The 21,240-nt window shown below is 54.9% G+C and overlaps 1 protein-coding gene across 6 annotated transcripts in view; it reads right to left on the minus strand.

Annotated features, from left to right (window-relative positions):
- Nucleotides 1–260: 260 nt before the first annotated feature.
- Jade2 (jade family PHD finger 2) overlaps nt 261–21,240 on the minus strand; it is a 51,701-nt gene continuing 30,721 nt past the window's right edge. For 5 of the 6 annotated variants that reach the window (XM_006991336.4, XM_016009622.3, XM_016009616.3 and 2 more), the window contains exons 5-12: nt 20,615–20,775; nt 19,991–20,202; nt 17,578–17,745; nt 15,590–15,706; nt 14,016–14,480; nt 8,924–9,041; nt 5,830–5,961; nt 261–4,887 (exon numbers count right to left, since the gene is read on the minus strand). In XM_006991336.4, the coding sequence (XP_006991398.1) occupies nt 4,073–4,887; nt 5,830–5,961; nt 8,924–9,041; nt 14,016–14,480; nt 15,590–15,706; nt 17,578–17,745; nt 19,991–20,202; nt 20,615–20,775 (2,188 nt within the window). In that variant the 3' untranslated portion in view covers nt 261–4,072. The remainder of the gene's footprint in view (nt 4,888–5,829; nt 5,962–8,923; nt 9,042–14,015; nt 14,481–15,589; nt 15,707–17,577; nt 17,746–19,990; nt 20,203–20,614; nt 20,776–21,240) is intronic. The other variant, XM_042283968.2, reaches the window with a different exon arrangement.

A 21,240-nucleotide genomic window follows, 5' to 3' on the forward strand; every position in this document is an offset into this window, starting at 1 on the left:
GGAACCCTGCCTTTGATGTGGTACTTTACCCCTTACCAGAGTTGTGATTTTGGGTTACCCCTTCATCCTTGAGCCTGAATGCCAGGGGCTAACACTGAAGATCAAAAAAACGCTCCCTCAAGGCACTGTCCGTGGTGTGTACCGAACATCTGCAAGCACCACTGGAACTCAGGACTCTTGCTGAGCATAGTGTTGTAGGCATGCAACAGAATTCCTAGGTCTCCGACCCACCCAGGGCAACAGAACCGCACAGCAGCCAGCACAGAAAACATTGCTTTATTAACTGAGTTGCCAACACACGAGGATTGCAGGGGGCTCCTTAGATGTAGACCCTGGCGGGGGGCCGCAACCCAGAAGTCCCAGTGAGTGAGCAGGACAGGACAGGGCAGGAAACTATGCAGCAGCAGCAGCAGCAGCAGCAGCAACACAATCATGCAGGGCACAGTGGGCACTGGCCACGCGGGAGTGACCGGACATTCTATTGCTCGTTAAGGGTTGCGAACAAGGACAATGTACAAAAAGGAGAAATAGGTCTTTGCGGTAATGAAAAATACATTTTTCTCTACAAAGGAATCTTCTCTAATACAAGAAAATAAATATTGCAACATAAGCCAAAAATAATTTAAAATTGCTCTTTTCAATATATTTTCAATATTTCTCTTGTATATTAACAAATGGCACATCACTTTCTTTGAAACAAAGACAGAAGGTGTCTCCTCCTGTGACATTCATATCACCCTCCCCACCGCCACCCCCAAATGATTCGGATGGAGCACACGTGTGCATCCTCGAGGGAAGGCGGCAGGAAAGGCCTTAAAGAACAACCAAATGTCCCCGACTCCAATACCTCTGGCTCTTCGGCCAATGTGGCCAGCTAGGCCAAGGGCACGGGAGAGTAGCCTCAAGGACCTTACTACAGAGATCACATATTGTTCCGCAGAGCTTCCGGCATGGGCACAGGTTGGCCATATGTGGCACTGGCGAAGAAACCCCAAGTCTAACCTGCTGCCAATGTTCCTGTAGAAGCAGGCAGTTGACTCTCTAGAAACCCTAGCAAGTCCCAAAGGATGTCTGTGCATGCACGCATATGTGCACAGCGCTCTGCTCACACATACCACACACACCACACACACACACACACACACACACACACACACACACACACACACACACTCCAACACTGATGCCCAGGAACCTGGGGGTGGCTGGTTTCTCCAACAAACCTGTGGCCCTAACATGGCAAAGACTCTCATACCATTTACAGAGCCCATTTAATAAAGTAAACGAGCATTCTATCTTTTTTCTTTACTTGTTTCAAAATACACTTAATGATACACAAAAATACTTTCCTTGCACATTAGCCTGTGTCCTGTGATGAGGGGGAATGAAGTGGAAGGCAGCCAGGGTTGATGGGAAGGGTACAATAGCCAGAATGAGAAAGGAGTCCTTTCTGCCTCCCTAAGAGGGGTGGTAGATGTGGGCAAGAGAGAAACCGCCTCTGGCCTGGAGAAGGTGCCTTGGTCAGAGTGTGGCAAAGCCATCGATACCATGGACAGTGGCCTGGGAGGAACTAAGGGGAGAGGCTAATGGGGCGTCCTCATCCTCCTGCAGCCTGACGGACACCTTAGAAGTGGAGACAGCTGCCCGATGAAGACTGCCATAGGGCTCTGGCTAGTGAAGGGGCCTGCTAACCACCCATCCTAACAGACAACCGAGCTTCGCGGCAGGCAAGGACCCCGTGGATAGACAGAGTACAAAGCAGGCGCCAACTCCCAAGACGCCCAGAACCAAGGCCAAAATAAGCAGAGGCTCCCTAAAGCGCCTCACTTGCCTGCCCAGTCCGGGCCCCGAGGGAAGAGTGCCAGCAGCCCAGAAAGAGGGGTTGGATTCACTCCACTCATCACTAACGTCTACCCCCAGAGCCCAGCCCCTGGCCCAGGGTGGAACAGTGGTCAGGGCCATCTCCTCCCTCAGCCTACAGTGTTTGGTTGTTCTTTAAGCCCCCGTGCCCTTTGTGTCCCACAGGTCAGACCACCAGGCAATCCAGCAGACGAGGTTGCGACCCGAAGTGACCCAAAGCACAGGGGTACGGAAGGTCTGTTCAAAGGCAGTAAACAAGAGACTGGGAAGGGGGATGCTCACACTGACTCTGCGCTGTCACTACTACCAAGACGGGCAGGCAGACTAAGTCTATGTGGTAGCCGATGCCATCCCGAAGCCCAGGATCCTTGGAGTCCACCCCATGCCCTTGGAGTCCATTTGAATTAGACGTGCTTGTCCAATCCACCAAACTGAAGTCTTTATCTTGGCTTCTGATTTTGCTCAAACTCACTGTCGTACCTTGAAAGTTTTGGAGTCGAGGTGGGTGAAGGTCCCGTGTATTTGCTCTTTGTGTATCTGTGTGGTGGCGATGGGGGAGCCACGCTGGATTCACAGTCAGGATTCTTCCCCCCCAAAGTGGGGGGAGTACTCAAAGTTTAGGACCACACTCACAGCGGCCCAGCCCAGGGACCATAAACCAACAGCAGCAGCAGCAGCGGCGGCGGCGGCGGCCTCCTCCTCCTCCTCCGAGGCCTTGGGCCCTTCTCTGTAGGTGTGTGCAATAACCGAGTCTCGGAACTCTGGTGCTAACCAACTCCTTTGAAAAGGAAGGTTCATGTTGACAGTTGTCAGGTCCGGGCTGTGCTGTATTTTATGGTCAAAATATTCTTTGGCATTCTCAGGATGATTCGACTGGTTCACTGGACTTTTGCAAGGTTCTGGTTGGAGAAGTTCTGGCTTTACCAGTGGTGGAAGTGACCCAAGAGTAATTCGTAAAAGAAAAACAAAACAAAACAAAACAATAACAACAACAAACGTTTTCACGGAATTCCTTTGTTCCCTGAGCTATCACCCTGGGGCCACTCCATCAAAACTCTTCAGACCGACCTGGGGACTTGGAGGGGGGGGGACGACTGGAGAGGGGTAGGAAAGGGGGTGCAGCAGGGAGGGGAAGGGGGTTAAGGCGCCAAGGGACAGAGGAACACAGGACAATCCAGCAAGACTTCAACCACCAGCCCCAGCAGGACAACACTGGCCTGCCCTGGGCCCCGGGATCCCACGACACTTGTTGGAAGGATGTTTCCAGAAGGAAACCAATGAGGAAGCTCATCTCTTAGCAGGACTAGGAAACTTCAAAAGGCAAACGGTCTGGTCTGGCCCGCTCCACATGGGAGGGGGCCGACTGTGGCCGAGACTGGCCCCAAAGGAAGAAAAGGAAGTTGAAGCCCCGGAGTGATTCTCTGCAGTGGGCTGATCTGAGCCCCAAGCCCCGGGCTGGGCACTGGCCCTCCCTCGGAGCCTTCCACCTGGACAGGTGGTTGGCTCTTTGGGGAGTCCCCTGAGTAAAGAGCACAGCTCAGGAAGGATTCTGGGAACCGCTTCCCAGAGCTGCTTGGGCTGGGCACTGGCAGGGACAGAGCAGCGAGGAGGGGGTTGCGGGCGGGCGGGCGGGCCTCAGATGTTGTGGGCTATTGGGGAGCCAGCGGTTCCCCCGGCACCCCCTCAGTGCTTTCTCATAGAAACTCTTTGTGCTTGTGACAGTGAATAGACTGGCTGGGTATCACTCCTTATACTTCCTTAGGGATCAGTGGAGTGCAGCAGGACACCCCCCCCCCACCCAAAACGGGTCCCCAGTACAATCTGGGGGGGACAAGGCGGGGCAGGCCCTGGGATGGCCCATCTGCCATGAAATAATGCCCAAACGACAGTCTCTGTGTCACCCAATGGCAGTGGGCGGGAACCCTGAGCTCTCCCTCACCTTGTCTACATCAAGCCAGAAGCCCGGCGATGTTGTGTGGGCTGGGACAGGGTGGCACGTGGAACCTGGCACAGTCCCTGGCCAGGGCCACGGGAGGAATCCTAACGTCCTGGGCCAGCACAGAGGAAGAGACGACGGAGTGGAATTCACAACTCTCTCTATATTAAAAATAAAACCACGGCAGAGTGGTGGGTCTGGGACACTCAGCAGTTGGAAATGGCAGTTGTGATTGGGCTGAGGCCCTGCGGGAGACCAGGGCAGGGCCCCGGGGAGTTAGGAGGCCAGTACCCCCATGCGGACCACCTCCTCTGCCCCTGCCTCCCTAGAAGCCCGCTGTACCCCGCTGTCCTCTGCCTCTGTGTCAGAGTCGCTCATCTCCTCATCCGAGAAGTAGCCATCAGCCTCGGTGTCAAAGTGCAGGCTGACCTTTGGCCTCTCGGCCACAGGAGATGGCAGTCCGGTCCCAGCATCAGACCTAGCACCCGGAGATTTCCGACTGACCTTGATCTCTCGGGGTGGCCGGAGCCGGCCCAAGGGCTTGGGGCTCACCGTAGGGCCAGGCACTTGGACATTCAAGTCGGAAGCCATGAGGGCTGTCTCGTCCGGGGTCTCGGAGGCCAGCGGTGGGGGGCTCTCCAGTGCGGCCGGGACAGGACAGTCCCCAGCCGCAGGGCTGGACGGCAAATGAGAAGACGTCCTCCGTGGTGGCTTCCTGGTGGGTGGTCCATGCACGCCCTTGCCACTGCCAGCATCCTGGGCCCAGGGCTTCTTGGGTGGCTTGTCTGGAGTGGTCCGCGCACTGGGCCCATCCTGAAGTGGGGGTGGTTTCTTTTTGGCAGGCAGGCGAGTGCGGCCTCGGGCCTTCCTGGCAGGGTCCCCGGGCCGCAACGAGGGGTCCCTCATGAAGCTGAGTAGCGTCTCCTCATCCTGTAGCAACTCCTCTGACAGCAGACCCGAAGCAGGATCCTCCCGGTGCCCACTGTTCAAAGACCACTCACTCATGGCCATGTCCTCGGCTGTGATCTGCACAGACTGGGCCAACCAGCTATTGAAGAAAGTGCCGTCGATGGGGAACGAGGTGGACAGACCTGACCCGTGGGAGACAGAAGGCGGGTGCGTGAGCCTTTCAGGTAGCCCAAGACAACCCACCCACCCAGGCAAGCCCTCTTGTTCTGTCCACCCCTCCCACCAAGGCCACCAGAGAGCAGGGCCGGATATAGTCGCTGCTCACCAGGGTGACAGACCGCAGGACTGGCTTTGCAAGTGGTGGAGTGGAGTTCCCTTGTTCAAACACTAGGACTTTCAAAAGTGGTAAGAACAGAGAGGCCACCAGGGGGCGCTGCATCTTTACAGGCAGCCCCTTCAGCAGCTTGAAGGAAAGCATCTCACAGAGATGTCTCCCTGAAACAGGGTGGCCGGGACCAGCTTCAGCTTTGGACTCTACTGAGGTCTACGGTGACAGTGACTAGGGTGCCTGCTGTCACTCCTCTTGGTCTCTGGGTGGCTCAAGAAAGGGCAGCTGGGGTTGAGTAAACAGCCCACGGGGGCGGTGTGTGTGTGTGTGTGTGTGTGTGTGTGTGTGTGTGTGTGTGTGTGTCTGTCTGTCTGTCTGTCTGTCTGTCTGTCTGTCTGATAGGGTAGAACAGGAGCAAAGACTTCTTGCAGTCTTCCTCTCCCAGCAGTCTCTGGTCTGTCTGTCTGTCTGTCCGTCTGATAGGGTAGAACAGGAGTGAGCAAAGACTTCTTGCAGTCTCCTCCTCCCAGCATGGCGTTGATTTCTAGGGTCTCTGGGAGGACCCAGCACTCTGGCCAGGACAGCTCCTGAGCTGGCAGAACTCAGTCTCCATCCAGCTCGGATGTCTTGGGATCTCAGGTGAGGGGAGGCTGAGATGCGGCGGGCACCTGGAGAGGAAGGGCCTCAGTGGCTCTCCTCTGAGAAGGCCAGCTCTGCTTTAGGCTGCTGGCTTCCTGTGGCGTGGAACTGAAAGGGAGGTTGGTGTCCGCCAGGCCGCAGCGGCCCCTCCACTTACCCAGCTGCCCCAGGACAGACTCTGGCACGGCCTTCATTTTCTCTTTCTTCTCAGGACTGCTACCCTTGGGACCCTCTCGGCCTTTCCTCTTCGAGTCAATCTTCTTGCCCTTTGCTCTCCTCCCAGAAGGCTCTGTGTTCGAGAACGAGAGGGTTAATTAAACCTGAGGGGCAGCCCAGGGGTCCTCCATCAACTGTGTCTGTTCTCCACGGCACCAAGGTCACAGTCAGTGTGCCAGACACAGGGGGAACTGGGGCAGAACAGAAGGTGACCGCCCACGGCTCTAGGAAGGATCTTCGGGGAGGCACAGGAAGTCCTTGTGACTTGGACTTTAGTGTGACCTATGAAACGGACAATCCTTGGAGAGTCCTGGTGGGTGGAAACAGGGACTGGATGTTATAGAGACAGGGCAATGGAGCCAGGACAAGGAGCTAGACACAGGGCAGAAAGCATCACCTGGGGGTAAGCGGTTTAGGTTCAGGGCCTGACCCACAGCCAAGCTCCTCCTGGCCTGCTTGTGCAGTGAGGCAGGAGATGGAAGGTTCCAGTTTCCTATCTGGTTCTCATGTCCCTTCGTCCAGAAAAGAAGGGTTCCCAGCTCCTCAGCAGAGGCAGGAGGGCTCCCTGAACAATGATTAAAAAAAGATGGAAGGCGTGCCCTGATCTGTTCTCAGCCCCTAGAATCTTTAGCTGGACCCCAGTCTCCTTGCCTGTAACATGGACCCCAAGTCCGACATCCTAAGGCCCCAAGACATCCCATGTCCCATCTTGGTTACCCTACAGCCTCCTCTAAGCACTTCCCTCCCTCAGAGGTGGCCACTTCAAGCGGGGTAAAGCAGTCTTCTTCAGAGATGTACTGCCCCGGACAACGGTGCTTTCTCCTCCCCAGGACAAGGAGCTGCAGTCTCCAGACCCTACATTGGGGTGTAGACCCTCTGGTGTGTAGGATACTGTGCCCAAAAGTGCTACTCCTGCCTCAATACCCTCAGCATCCTTCAACACAAGGACTTTGTGTGGACTTTGGGGTTTTTAGGAAGACTGGTGTGTTGCCTCCTCCAAGTGCCACTGTGTCCTTCTCAAATCCTCCGACCCTGTACGGCCACTGCCTGCACATCCTGGGACACTACTTTCTCGCTCCAGAGAGCAAACTAAACTGTACGTGGGCAGGAAAGGTGTGGAGGCTACAGAGCTGCCAATTCCACAAGGCCATGCCCCCTGCTCTGACCTCGGTAGTTCGCAATAGTGATCTCTTTTGTTTTTATTTTTTTGTGATTTCTTTTCTTTTTGCCTTTGATTATGCTGGGTTAAATTCCCAGCACCCATATGGTGGCTCATGACCATCTTTAACTCCAGTTCCAGAAGATCCGATGCCCCTTTTAACTTCCACAGGCACTAGGGGCACACGCAGTGCATACACAGATATGCAGACAAAACATTCACACACACAACAAACATAGATAAGGAAATGGTTCTTAGCCAAGGCAGCCTTTAATCCCTGCACTCAGGAGGCAGAGGCAGGTGGATCTTTGAGTTCAGCGCTAGCCTGGCCTACAGAGCGAGTTCCCGGACAGTCAGGGCTACACAGAGAAGTTCTGTCTCAAAAAACAAAAAGCAACGACAAAAAAAAGAAAATGGTTCTTATATAGTGGGGGATGGTCTCGAACTGATGTGGCTGTGGATGACCTGAAACTCCTGATCCTTCTGCCTCCCAAGGGCTAGGATTACAGATGTGCATCAGAACACCTGGTTCTAGGCAGTGCTGGGTATCAGACCAGGTAATATAGTTAGATTACCAGCCCCTAAGGGGCCAGAAGAGGGCGCTGCTGGATCCTCTGGAACTGGAGTTACAGACAGGTGTGTGAGCCATCGTGTGGGTGCCAGCAATTGAATTCAGGTCCTCTGGAAGAACAGCCAGTGCTCTTAACCCATGAGCCATCTCTCCAATTCCCCTTCCTCTTTTATTTTTTTTAAATTTAAGTTTCCTTCCTTCCTTCCTTCTTCCCTTTCCTTCCCTTCCTTCCCTCCCTCCCCTCCCCTCCCCTTCCCTTCCCTTCCCTTCCTTCCTCTGTCCCTCTCCTCTTCCTTTCTTCCTTGAGAGGCGCTCACTACGTAGCACAGGCTGACCTTGAACTGGAAATTCTCTGGCTTCCACCTTAGGCACTGGGTTCGCAGGTATGCCCCGCCACACCTGGCTTCAGGGGCTGCTGGTAGCTCAAAGGGGGGGGGGGGGCTGCTCAGCTGCCGAGAAGGGGCAGGCATCCCCTCTAATGGTGGCCCCGCACCTCTCCTCCTTCATTCACGTCCCAGAGCGACCCCCGGGCTGAGTTGGCAGCGGCAGCCCCATCACCAAAGCTCTCTCTACCTAGGCGTTTCTGCTGCATAGGCTCAGTATCTGAACGCGATGGCGTGTGTGTCGGGGGTGCTAAGTATGTCTTCCAGACTCTGTAACTAACCAATGCGATCCATATCCAGGCCTTTGCCCCTGATTTCTAGGTCTGCCAAATACATGTTATACCCCAAGAACAAAAGAGGACAAGAAAACACAGCTGATCCCGGCCTTAATCTCACCACATGAGAGCATCTCTATGCGGCTGCCTGAGGACTGAACCCCAGGCACACCAGGGTTTGGGGTTCGGGTTCAGTGCTCTGCCTGCATGGATGCCTGCTCGCCAAAAGAGGGCAGCAGATCTCATTACAGATAGTAGTGAGCCTCCATGTCATTGCTGGGAATTGAACTCTTGACCTCTGGAAGAGCGGCCAGTGCCCTTAACCTCTGAGCCCTCTCTCCAGCCCACTCCTGCCTGTCTTGAGCCTGGCAGAGCCAGGAAAACTATGGATCTGTACCTGTCCTTGTGCAAGCTAAGCCACTGTTGATGGACCTGGGCTATGCCAGGGAACCAGTGGTGCCCGAGGGCAGGCTTGAACGCCACAGTCCAGACTCTGGCTCCTGCCTACTACTAACACAACCAGGGCCTTGACGGGGTCTCACATGGACCTGATGATTGCAATGGGGGTGAGAAGGGACTGGCGGATGTCCCCAGGCCCTTCCAGGCCCCACAGACACGCCTTCCCAGCAGGGAGGTGCCGGGCCTACCTCGACACAGATCTTGCTCCATAAGTTTCATCTGCAGGTGGAAGATCTGCTCCTGGAGCTTACAGATGGAATGCTTCGTTCTCTCCCGCCTGGTCACCATGTAGCACAGGTTCCTAACCTGCGGAGACGGAAGAGAGATTGCTCACCTTACTCCTTCCCACCCATCCCAGACCCGCCATCCCCCGGAGCCTCGTGGCTGGAGAAAGTGGGGTTTTGAACATGGGCCACCACGGCTGTCTTGCCGCTGCCCGAGATATGTGAAAATTCACTCCCAAACCCTGAGCGTGCAGGGAGTCTCTCGTCTCATCTTGGCAACCCTCTCCTTCCTGTCCAACACCTGCCTTTCCCAGCAAAGCGACTCTTCAGGTACAAGCATCAGGGTAAAACCCAGCACCCGCCCCAAGGCACCAGCGAGTGGCCCTGTACTTTCAAATGAGCACAGTCTGGCAGAATAGCTTTCCCAAGTCTACCTATTACTCCAGGACCTGAGGCAGGCCCCTGCCACTCCCACTAATGCTCCTGTACCCACAGCGACACAATGCCATACTTTATAAAGGACAGCAGTGTCTGAGTCCCTCAGGCCAGCCAGGCAGAGTCCCTACAGTAGGCTCTGAAGCCATCTGGCTTAGTCTACAGAACAGGCGCCCGTTCTTCAGGCGTCTGGAAGCACCTGAGGTGGACCTGTCAGTGCCTGTGCAGGGTGCCCCCGTGTCCCCCCCCCCCCCGACCGTTCTCACACACTTCTGGGGCCCAGGCCAGGCTTCGGCCCTTGAGACACTCCCTTGGTCTGGCATTTCCTTTGGGCTCCGATGGAGCTTTCCAGAAACAGGGACAGCTGTTCCTGACCGCAGCTGTTCAGCTTGAATCCTATTCCCAGCAAGGTCTTTCTTCACCTAGTCCCCAGTTGGTCTTTGGGTCGCAGCTAAGTCTCTCTGTCCTTAAGCTGCCTGGAGTGGCCTTTAATTCAGAACCCCTCCTTCTGGCTCAAGGGAGTATAACCAGATCTCTGTCGGGTATGGCCTTCCTCCTCTCCTGAGACTAGTTGTGAAGAGGATTCTAGAAGATCCAGTCCAGTCTACAAGCATCAGCAGGATGGACTCAGTATGGACTCTCCTGGGACATTCCATGTGTGTACTCCCCACCTGCGCTATGAACACCAGGTCACCACGGTCCACATCACCGACCCCAGCTTTACCAATTCCCACGTCCAGCCCCTTCCTCAAGGGACAGCCCTGGATTTTGACCACTTGGTGCCAGCCTGGGACCCTCTTACCATGGCCCACCTTCCAATCAACCTCCTCTCCACAGCCCTGCCTGCATACCAGCTTGGCTCAGAGCCTACCCACTGTCTGGGAGCAATCTGTAGGAAAGCAATCCGGTCTCTTTCTTTCCAGAGCCTGCCACCCAGCAAGGCAGAGATCCTGACGAGGTACTCCCAGGACCTGGTGGCCCTGACCCAAGACTAGAGGACTGCCAGGCTTCCTGGATAAAGGGACAGCTAAGCCCAGCAGAAGGCCAAGCTAGGCCTTGAGGGGAGTGTAATGGAGCAAGGGGAGGCAAAGCCAGCCAGCAGTGGGGTGGGTGCGGTGGGGGGTGGGTGGTCCTATTGTGCCAAGGAGAGTTGTGGTGGCTGAAGACCGGAGCCTCCACCCACAACTGACCCATCAGGACATTTACAGCAGTCTTTCCTTGTGACTGACACCAACTCCCTTCACAGCCCAGTTCTGTCCATCCCCCAGCCTTTCACAGGGACAGTAAAACCATCCTTCAGCAATGCTCTTGAAATGCAAATCAGACCACTTCCTGGCGGACTTACACCTTCCAGGGCCTCTATATGGGTTCAATTCCCCAAGATTTCCTGCTGGGAACCTCAGAATGGGACAGAAGGTCTCAGAAGATAAAATTAGCAAAGATGAAGTCATCCTGGGTTAGGGTGGGCCCTTTCTCCAATTGACTGGTGTCCTTACACAGGGCTGAATGAAAACAAAGGGCTGGAGAACAGGGGTGGTGACAGAGGTGGAGAACAGAGTGACTGGCCACCAGCCAAGTGCTGTGAAGGATTTTGGCAGGAGACCCCCCAATCTAGGGACTGAGAAGGAGGCAAGTGGCATGGTCCGCAAGGGACAGGGTCCACTTCCCACCGGTCCTCTCTGTCCTTCGGAGGGGTTGGGTGGGGTGGGACTCCCACAGACTCCTCTCAGGGCGGCCGTGGGACAGAGCGCCCCTGCCACCCTCTTGGCTCCCACACAAGGTCCGTTCAGTCTCTGGAATAACTCACGTAGCAAGAACCACAGCACAGCCACTTCCCTGCAGGGCCTGACAGCCAGCGTGGTTGCTAGGGGACATGAGCTGGCATTTGCAGAGCTGATGTCCACTACTGCAATTTTTCTGTCAGCCGTGAATAACTCTGGAGGCTGCAGTGGCTGTGCCCAGCCACACTGCCTGCCAAGGTCCAGACCTGCGGCCGAAATTTGTAGGAAAGCACGTCGTCTGGGTTGGCCATAAAATCAATTTCATGCCGGTGGCAGCCCTGCTCCTGAACCATCAGAGAAGATGGTGTCCGGGCCGAAGCACCAGGCCTTGCTGATCTCGGGAGCCCACTCTTGGGACACAGGCTTCACCCTCTGCTAAGAGCTGAACTGCTGATGGAGCCAACAGCGGCAACATCAACCAGCAGTGGGCTGGAGAAGGGGCTCATATCCCTGTATTCCAGTACTTGAGAGGGTGAGGCAGGACTGCCAGAGCCTGAGTCTAGCCTGGGCTACAGGGTAAGTCTTAGCCTCAAACAAAATACAACAACCGACAGTGGAGATCACTGTCCTTATGTGACCCCAAGGCCGGTTGGGTCCTTACTTCCATTTCTTGGAAAAGGAAACAGAAACAGTTACAGAGCTGGAGGCGGGAGTTGGGGGGGGGGGGCACTAGAATCAGTCAACGGCCAGACCACCCAAGACCTCTAACTCCAACATCATCACCCTGCACCTTCACTCAGAAGCTGGCCCGAGCTGGCCTGGTGCCCAGTCCAAGGCTGGGTACTCTCTCAGCTATTGGCTCCAGGCCATGCTCAGAGATGGGGCCTACTAGCTGGGCCACTGCCACCAGGCGGCTTTGCAGAGAACCTCCCCCAGATATTCATAGGTCTGTCACCAACATGTGGTCCTGGGAGGGCCGGGGCTGGGTGTCAATGGTATCTCATAGCTTGCTTCTTCTTCAGCCCTGAGGCTTCTGGGAAGCAGTTTAGACAGGGGCTCCCGTCAAAAGTCCCCAAGAGACTTCACAGAGTTCCAAGTAGGCTCCCACACTTCTTTCGGGTCTGTGGCAGCTCTATCTGCCCTGAGCCTTTGGAGCCTGCCTGGCTAGCTTGCGGGCATACCAGCCCTCACCAGCCTCAGCTAGCAGCCCCTGTACCAGCTGACACCTGGGTTGGAGGATGGAGGATAAGAGGAAACATTTGCTAAGGAAAATCTACAGAACTGCAAACAGCCAATACTGCTTTTTCTGACCCTCACCACCACCCTCGAAATCCAAAGGCAAGCTCCAGCCCAAGGAGAGGAAGGCTCCCTATCCGTTCATCCTCCTGAGCCCCATGGGCTGCGACTGCCTCCAGGGCAGGGAAGCTCTTCCTCGGGAAGTTAAGTCAGGTGGGGGCCACAATGGGGCTGGCCGGCACAGACCCTGACGTAACATCTGCTAGGTCCTTTGGGAAGCAACAAGAGGAAAAGCAATCTGCACCGAGACCTGGGGGTGTGGACTCGGAGGCCTCAGGACAACCCTGAAAGGAGCTGTGGTCTCCTTGTGACAGGAGGCGGAACTGTCCAGGAAACGGTGGCTGCAACGCAACCCGCCTTCCCCTCTGCCCTGGCTGAACCGGGGACATGTGATTCTTGCCACGCAGCCTTCTGACCTGGTGACAGACTTAGTGACTGTCAGGCAGTAAGGTCCCCCTTAGGCCACCAGGCTCATTTCTCTCTTACCCAGGCCCCAGGGCAGACGTGTAGAGAACAGGGAAGCTGAATACAGTCACTGCCACCCGCCACAGCACATCACCTGCCGGGGTGTCCCACCCATTTGACAGACGGGCTCACTGAGGCACAGATAAGAAAAGCAGCCAACCATGAAGTCCCTCTGAGGCTTCCCATCAGGACTGCTTCCTAACACAGCCCAGGAAGAGGCCACATGTTACCTGGATTCATGAAGGACACTGTGACATAATTCTACAGTTCTCTGGACCCTAGAATTTAATGTTCAGAAAGGAGACGCCAGAGCAGCTCCTGGGTTCAGAGGAATGGTTTTCAGATGCAGACATGTCACCTCCCTCTGCCCCGTATGTACCACCACCAGGGACACAGAACAAAGGTGGAGCTGTGTGTGGCTCATTCACCCAGGCCAGGCCTGGAACGACTCTTTGGGGGACGTGTGATGTCACGTGTCATCTATTCCTCGTTTCTTGTTCTCTGCCTGAGTCCATGGGCGTCACATCCGCTATTCACTCCTGCCTGCCCAGTTCTGGCCAGCACAAGCTTGCTTGGTAACTGGACAATTCCTGCTCTCAATACCTCAGGACAGAGGTATCCTGGGTAACACTGGCTCCTCCAGTCCCGGGGGTCATCGTTCTCAGAGGTCAGGAGGGGGGAGGGGCTGAAGGCAATGGCTACTAGTATCCTTCCCCTCCTGCCCCTAGAGGCCACCTTCACCCAAGGCCTGAGAAAGGGCTGGAACAAGAGAGATCCAAAAGGTGTGTGATGGCGCACGCCTTTAATCCCAGCACTTGGGAGGCAGAGGCAGGTGGATCTCTGTGAGTTCGAGGCCAACTTGGTCTACAGAACAAGTTCCAGAACAGCCAGGACCACACGGAGAAACCCTGTCTCAAAAAGCACCCCCTCTGAGAGAGAGACAGAGAAGAGGAGGAGGACGAGGGAGCGAGGGAGGGGCTGAGACTCAAAGACCAAGAGTTGGCAGGGTCTGTCTGTGAAGCATCAGTCATCCTGTAGTGTCTTCTAACTGGCAGCCTTCATGCCCCTGAGTCCTGGCTGCCCCTAGGCAGGGCACATGGAGTAAGAAGCAAGGCCTCTTAGCCACCAGGGCCACTTACCCTCTCCAGGTCCTGCCGCAGGTGGGTGAAGAGCTTCAGGCGGCGATAGAGGACATCCTGCTCCTGCTGGGCCAGGTTGTCCACCTCATCGGTCTTGGGCGTCAGCAGCGGCTGGTTAGCATTGGCCCTCCTCTTCAGCTTCCAGTACTGGTAGATGAAGTCGACCAGTGCTTCGGCCAGGTCCAGCCGTTCGGCCACCTCGGCCGGCTCCACCAGCTCATAGAAGTTCTCTTCCAGCTGCTGCAGCCGCTGCTTGCGCAGGGTCACCTTCTCCAGGTCCTCGATGGCCTGGCTGGGCTCCGCAGGCTCGGAAGCGGGCTCGTTCCGAGGGCCCCCGTCACTGTGCTCCTGGCAGAGTGACTTGAACTTGACCTCATCGTTGTCGGCTAATATAGTCCGCATTTCCAAGCCGCGGTCGAAGGCGCACGTGACGTGGAATGCTGTGATGCAGGAAGGCATGGAACACTGGAGAGAGGGGAGGGACAGTGTCAGGCACTCAGGGAGCCCCAGGAACCACGGAGGGGTTCACCTAGGGCACGGGGGAGCACACAATGCTGGGGAGCCCCCCCCCCCAACAGCCCACGGCGTTAAAGGAGCTTTGGCAGGACAAAGAGGAGCCCCGGGGCAGCTGGAAAGGTCACAGAACAAACCCCAGACACCCTGAGGGAGACAACCACCAGAAGGTGGTGACTCCTGGGGACAAGATGCACTGTCCTGTGGGCCTTACGACTTTGGGATTAGAGGGGGGCGGGGAGGCTGACAAGGGTCACAGCCTTCTTTATTACGTTGTCATCAAAGCCAGGAACCTGCCCAGGTTCTGCTCTCTGGGAGCAGCTGCCTTCTCTTGTCCAAACAGCTTACAAGTGGACCAACCCTTCCAGCCTTGCCTGGGGACTGGGTCGCTGGAACCAGTGTGACAACAGTATACCCAACCTAGGTACCGCTGCCAGAGCGTCCAGAGCCCTTCTGGAGGGCTGATAAATGGGGTGGAGGCCTATGTGCAAGGTCACCCGTGTTCCTGGGGGAGATGAGAGGGACAAAGGTGGTCTTCCACCCCGATAGCACAGGCCAGAAGCATTGCAAACCCTGCTTTGTGGGAAAAGCAAATCCACAGCTCCCTCCAAATCTGGATCAGAACCACGGGGCTTGCCTAATGATCACCAAGATGGGAGGCATCATCACAGGGAGACCTGTTAAGTCCGTCTTGTGTCAGGAAGGCCCATTTGCTGAGCTGGAGAGGAACTTAGATCTCCCTCCTCTCGCCTATCGGGGCTGCAGTCTCAAGGGCCAATGGATCATTCTTCAAACCCAGAGACACCTGCTCTTGGGGGGCAAGCAAAGTTCTTAGCACTCCATGGGTGGGGTCTGTCCCTATGCTTTGGAAGCCTGGGGATAAATGAAATGTACCTTCCTGATGGGTGTGTGCACCAAGCATGACCCCGGTTCTGAGCCTCTCGGGGCCATCCGAGGTGCAGCCACAGGGGATGGCGGGTAACGAGTGGTGTTTCAGGTACCCCACGTGCATGTCTGGGAAGAAGTAGGCCCAGGGCAGCAGAAAGAAGCAGGCCCCCTACCTGGATGCAGGTGCCCGTGCATTCTTTGCAGAGGCTGCAGGACAGGGCCCAGCGGCTGGATGGAATATGTGAGATCTTGGTAATGGGCTCCATCTTCTCTGGGCAGCCGATGCTGACCTGGGCAGAACACAGGGAGCTGCATCAGTGCCCACACGGGAAGCTGTCTGCTGTAACCAGGTAGTGAGCACACAGAGCCGTGGCTGAACTCACAAATCCCAAGTCCTTGCGGTCTGAGTTCCCTGGCCTGGGCCAATCAAGTACCTGCTCACTTGCATCTAGCCCCAGAGTGTGCGTGTGTAAGAACGGAGCTGGCTAAGAGAAGCGTGTGCCGGGGAGTGTAGGCTCTGAGACAGAGGTGCATGTGTGCATGTAAGTTCACATATGTCACAGCTCAGGGGTGGAGGTCAGAGGACAACTTGCAGGATTCAGTCCTCTCCTTCCACTACGTAGGTCCTGGGGACTGAACTCAGGTTGTCAAGCTTGGTAGCAAGCACCTTTACCTGCTGAGCCCTCTCGTCAGCCCCCAAGGATGGGGTCCTTAATAGGTCAGTCTGTCTCTGTTGTAACCAGGAGAGAGGGCACCAAGAGGCAGGCCTAGTCTTCAAGATGCAGATTTGACACAAATAACCATGACCTCAAGAAGGGTAACCTCTGGACTGAGAATCAGGAAGGGAAGGGCCACATGCCTACAGGGTCTCTCTCCTAGCTTGTTTCTAGGCCCCAACAGGGTCTGGTGTTTCAATATAGAAGAGCTGAGCTGGAGAATTGTAGCATCTCACATTTAGAAGAAAATGGGCTGGGCAGCGGTGGTGCACGCCTTTAACTCCAGCATTCGGGAGGCAGAGCCAGGCGGATCTCTGTGAGTTCGAGGCCAGCCTGGTCTACAAATCGAGATCCAGGACAGGTACCAAAACTACACAAAGAAACCCTGTCTTGGAAAAAATAAACAAAAACAAAACCAAACAAACAAAAAAAAACAACAAACAAACCTGTAAAAACTAAAAACAAAAAAAACCCTAGCAAACAGTCCAGGAATTTATATTTTCTGGGGCTAGAGAGATAGCTCAGTGGTTAAGAGTACTGACTGCTCTTCCAGAAGACCTGGGTTCAATTCCCAGCACCCACATGGCAGCTTACAACTGTCTGTAACTCCAGTTCCAGGAGACCCGACACCCTCACACAGACAAATGTGCACATTAAAAAAAAAAAAAAAAAAGGCCGGGCAGTGGTGGCGCACGCCTTTAATCCCAGCACTCGGGAGGCAGAGGCAGGTGGATCTCTGTGAGTTCGAGGCCAGCCTGGGCTACCAAGTGAGTTCCAGGAAAGGCGCAAAGCTACACAAGAGAAACCCTGTCTCGGGGAAAAAAAAAAAAAAAAGGATGGCCACTGTGGACCCAGCCTGCTGTCCACGGCCCTCCCACGTGACCCCAGCCACAGGCTACCTCTGCACCCCAATCCCAGCTACAGGGCAGGCCCACAAACCAACTCCCTGCTGTTACCCTCCAGACTAGGGGATTATCTGTGTCCTGCTTGGTTTGAGAAGGGTATCATACAGCCCAGGCTAGCACTGAACTCAAGATGCAGCTGGTGAAGACTTTGAACCCTTTACCTTCTACATCCATCCTCCAGGGGCTGGATTTGCAGTACCAAGGCTGGTTTTGTTCTGACTTTAACCAAAGCCTTGTTTCAATGGATCGCATAATCTGAGTCCCCCCTCATTGGGCTGAAGTCTGGACCCCAAATCATCCCTCCTGAATGCCCCAGTGGCTCGATACTCCACTTCAGAAACTGCACCTGACCTACGACCAGGTCCACAGACAATGTTCCCAGTTATTCCTAGACTTGTCTCCCTGAGTCTTCATGGGGGCCCAACAGCCCCTTCCTTCCTGTACTCTCACCTGACTTCTGCCAGGCCCCACCTAAGCTCTCCACACACCCCTTCCCCACGTTCTAGTCACTGACACCTTCCACCTCCCACGCCTACACACCTCAGGAATCCACAGGGCACAGCTGACGTGTACCCACTTGGTCCCGCTTCTGGTAGGCTTCAAGGCTCCTCCTCGCTTGGGGCAGAGCAGGCACTTGGGCTGGACTCCCAGGGCACATGTCCGGCACAGCCAGCTGCCCGTAGGTACCTTGAGGATCCCGTAGCATGCCTGGGAACAGAGCAGGTGGTCAGGGGTCAGGGGCGTCGGCAAATTGGCTATGTCTGGTCAGAGACTTGGCAGTGGTGCCAGCTCTGTCCCCGAGCTACACTGGGTGGCAGAGAGTTCCGGAGGGTGTACATTCCCATCCTCTGGTAAGGAGGTAGGGCTGCTCTGCTGGAAGACCTGTGTTAGCCAAAAGTTCCTAACCAGCATGGGCTTTAGGGAGAACCTCAACTGCTTCCTGAATTGAATACAAAAGTGGTCTAAACCTCCCAAGACCAAGGGGGGTTTATTATTGTCATCATCATTATTATTATTATTATTATTATTTTGTTTTTGTTTTTTTGAGACAGGGTTTCTCTGTGTAGCTTTGTGCCTTTTCCTGGAACTCACTTGGTAGCCCAGGCTGGCCTTGAACTCACAGAGATCCTCCTGGCTCTGCCTCCCGAGTGCTGGGATTAAAGGTGTGCGCCACCACCGCCCAGCCTCGTCCTTTTTTATACTGGAGTCTGTGAACAGTGACCACCCCAACTTCTCCTGTCATGCCACTGTGGAGGAGACACATGGACCAAGAGCTGCTGGGTAGTTAGCTCAAGGCCCTGCCCCTCAGCTTCCCAGGATCTGTCTAGTTCGGCTGTAGTGGGTACATGTGCCTCAAAGTTGGGAGCCAGAGTGGGTCCCCTGGCTCCAAGTCAGGTCTGGACCACAAGGCCACAGATAAAAGAGACCCAGAGCCCCAAGACCCGAGATCAAGAAAGGGGATCTATGGGCTGGCGAAATGGCTCAGCAGTTAAGAGCGTTTGCTGCTCTCGCAGAGGACCCAAGCTTCAGTTCCCAGCACCCACGTGATGGCTGACAACCATATCTCACTCCAATTCCAGGGGATCCAATGTCCTCCTCTGGCCTCCCTAGGAATCAGGCACACACCTAACTCATTTACATACATGAGGCAAAACGCCCCTCTACGCATAAAATAATAAAACAATTTTTAAAAAATAAACAAAGAGTAACATGGACTGGAGAGATGGCTCAGCAGTTAAGAGCATCTGCTGCTCTTTCAGAGGACTGAGTTCAGTTCCCAGCACCCACATCGGGCAGTTCTCAACCACCTCTAACTCCGGCTCCAGAGGAATTGGCTGCTTCTGGCCTCCACAGGCAGCCACTTGTACAGGCATTAACTACCCACTCCCACACACACTTAAAAAAAAAAGAATAAATCTTAAAAAGAAAAGAAAGGGACTCTGGCTTGCTCTGTTACAGTAACAACAGTAAGAAATACTCTAGTGGCTGGGCCTTTAATCCCAGCACTCGGGAGGCAGAGCCAGGCTGATCTCTGTGAGTTCGAGGCCAGCCTGGTCTACAAAGCGAGATCCAGGACAGAAACCAAAGCTACCAGAGAAACCGTCTTGAAAAACCAAAAAATAAAGAAAAAAAAAGAAAAAAGAAAAAAGAAAAAGAAATACTCTAGCACAGTCATACTGTATGTATTTTTTAAGTTAATTTACCAGGGACAGAATATAGCAGGCCATAGGCCTGTGAAACATGTGGAAGTTTGAGGACAATTCTGTGAGTCGGTCCTCTCCTTCCATCTCTATAAGGGTATTGAACTCAGGTCACTATGCTTTTTCAAGCAAGTGTCTTTATTCACGGAGCCATCTCACAGGCTCAGCCCTACTATCTTTCACTAAGCAAATAATTTATCATCAACAATTCGCTTCTGGGGGGTTGGGGGTAACGCTGGGGATTGAATCCAAGGCCTCCTGAGTATCAGGCAAGCACACTACCACGCACTCATACTTACTGTTCTGACGGCTCACACTCATTTACAGTTTACAGAACAGAGCCTCCAGAGAGGCTAAGAACTTTGCCCTAAGTCTCATAAATTGTGAAAGGCAGAACCATGCTCTGAAACGAGGCAGCTTGGCTCCCCATCACTACCTGCTGCTGCTGTCCCTTTAAGGTCGGGATGTGAGGAGCTGGGGCAGTTTTGGGAGGGGAAGACCTGAGAAAGACATAGAGAAGACAGACTCCCCAAAGGACACTTGCTTAGGTCTGGCTAGCAGGCCTGAGCCAAGGAGACCCTGGATGTCCCAGGTACTGCAAGGCACTAATGCCACTAACGTCTCTGCCTCTAGTCCTTCTCAGGGATCTTGGTCTACAGTGCCCATGCTCCCATAACCAACTCAACCAGCCTCATCGGGGCTCAGGCAGCGTATGTCACGTGGTATGGAAGAGAGTGACAGGGTCCACCCACCTGGTGCACACAGACATTGCACTTGTCACAGAAGACCATCTCGTTGCCATCCTCGCCTTCAGGGGAGCGGCACACGTCACAGACCACGTCCTCATCGTACTCGATGCCCAGCCCCTCCTGCGTCTCAATGGCCTGTGCCATGTTCTGGTGGCACAACGTCTCTAGCTCTTCTAGAACACGCTCTAACGTTAGCTCGTCCAGCTCGGGCCTCTCTGTGGGCAGGACGGCAGAGGACACCATGAGGGGTTCAGCAGACTTTGCAGCCATCAGGGGAAACGCCATGGGGAGGGCTCCATCCACCCAGCTACGGTGTGACCTGGACCTCGGCTCCATCAAGGACAAATGAACCATCCAGTCCCAATCATGCCCACCGACACCCAGTTCCACCTGCATGTCCTTGGTACGTGTCACGGAGCCCTGTGAAGCACTTGCTATTTTTACCTTCCTGACAACTGTAGATACTTGGGAGGCAGAGACAATGAAGGCCACACCTGACGGTAAAGCTGTAGGGATGTCCCCCGGCCACAGCCACTGCCCTTCTGGAGGTGCAGACACTATGAGGGGTCCGGAAGAAGAGGGTCCCCGCCAGCTGCAACACACACCTGGCCCAGAAGGGCTACCTACCCATCTCCTTGAGTTCTGAGTTGAGGAGTTCCAACCAATAGGCATCGATCTCATCCAGGTCATAGCGGCTGCCTCCTGGCCAGTCAGGGTGGGCACCCTCACCAAGTGTGGGGCTGTCTGGGGACACCTGTGTCGGGGGGCCTTTCAGTGGTGGGAGGAGCCTGTGAAACCAAGAACAGAGTGGTCAAGGAAGGGGCCTTAACTGCTTCTCAGTCAGCCTGGCTGAGGAACTGGTGGCCCAGGGTACGACATGAGATGCTGATACCCCACAGGGCCCATCCCTCGTGTCCATCCCCCCCTCTTTCCATTTCTTTCCTTGTTGCCAGCCTGCCTTACAGACTCCATTAACTGTAGATCCACAGGACTAGTAGACCCTAAGGGCTGTCAGGCAGGCAGAGCGAGGACCATGTGGGAATGACGTAGTCCTGGCCTACCACAGTAACATCTGCCTTGCCCAGCCAGGGCTATGCTCAACCTGGTCTCCAGGAGGTGTCCCGAGTGCCATCCTGGGCAATGCCCTGTGCCAGCTACTTGGGGACAACAAGTAAGATAGACCCAGCTGGACTCTAGACCCTTTGGCATACCTCTCCAGGGTAGGACCAAAGACTGTCTACGTGGCTTCATAA

This window comes from Peromyscus maniculatus, chromosome 8 (genome assembly GCF_049852395.1).
Source record: "Peromyscus maniculatus bairdii isolate BWxNUB_F1_BW_parent chromosome 8, HU_Pman_BW_mat_3.1, whole genome shotgun sequence".
NCBI lineage: Eukaryota > Metazoa > Chordata > Mammalia > Rodentia > Cricetidae > Peromyscus > Peromyscus maniculatus.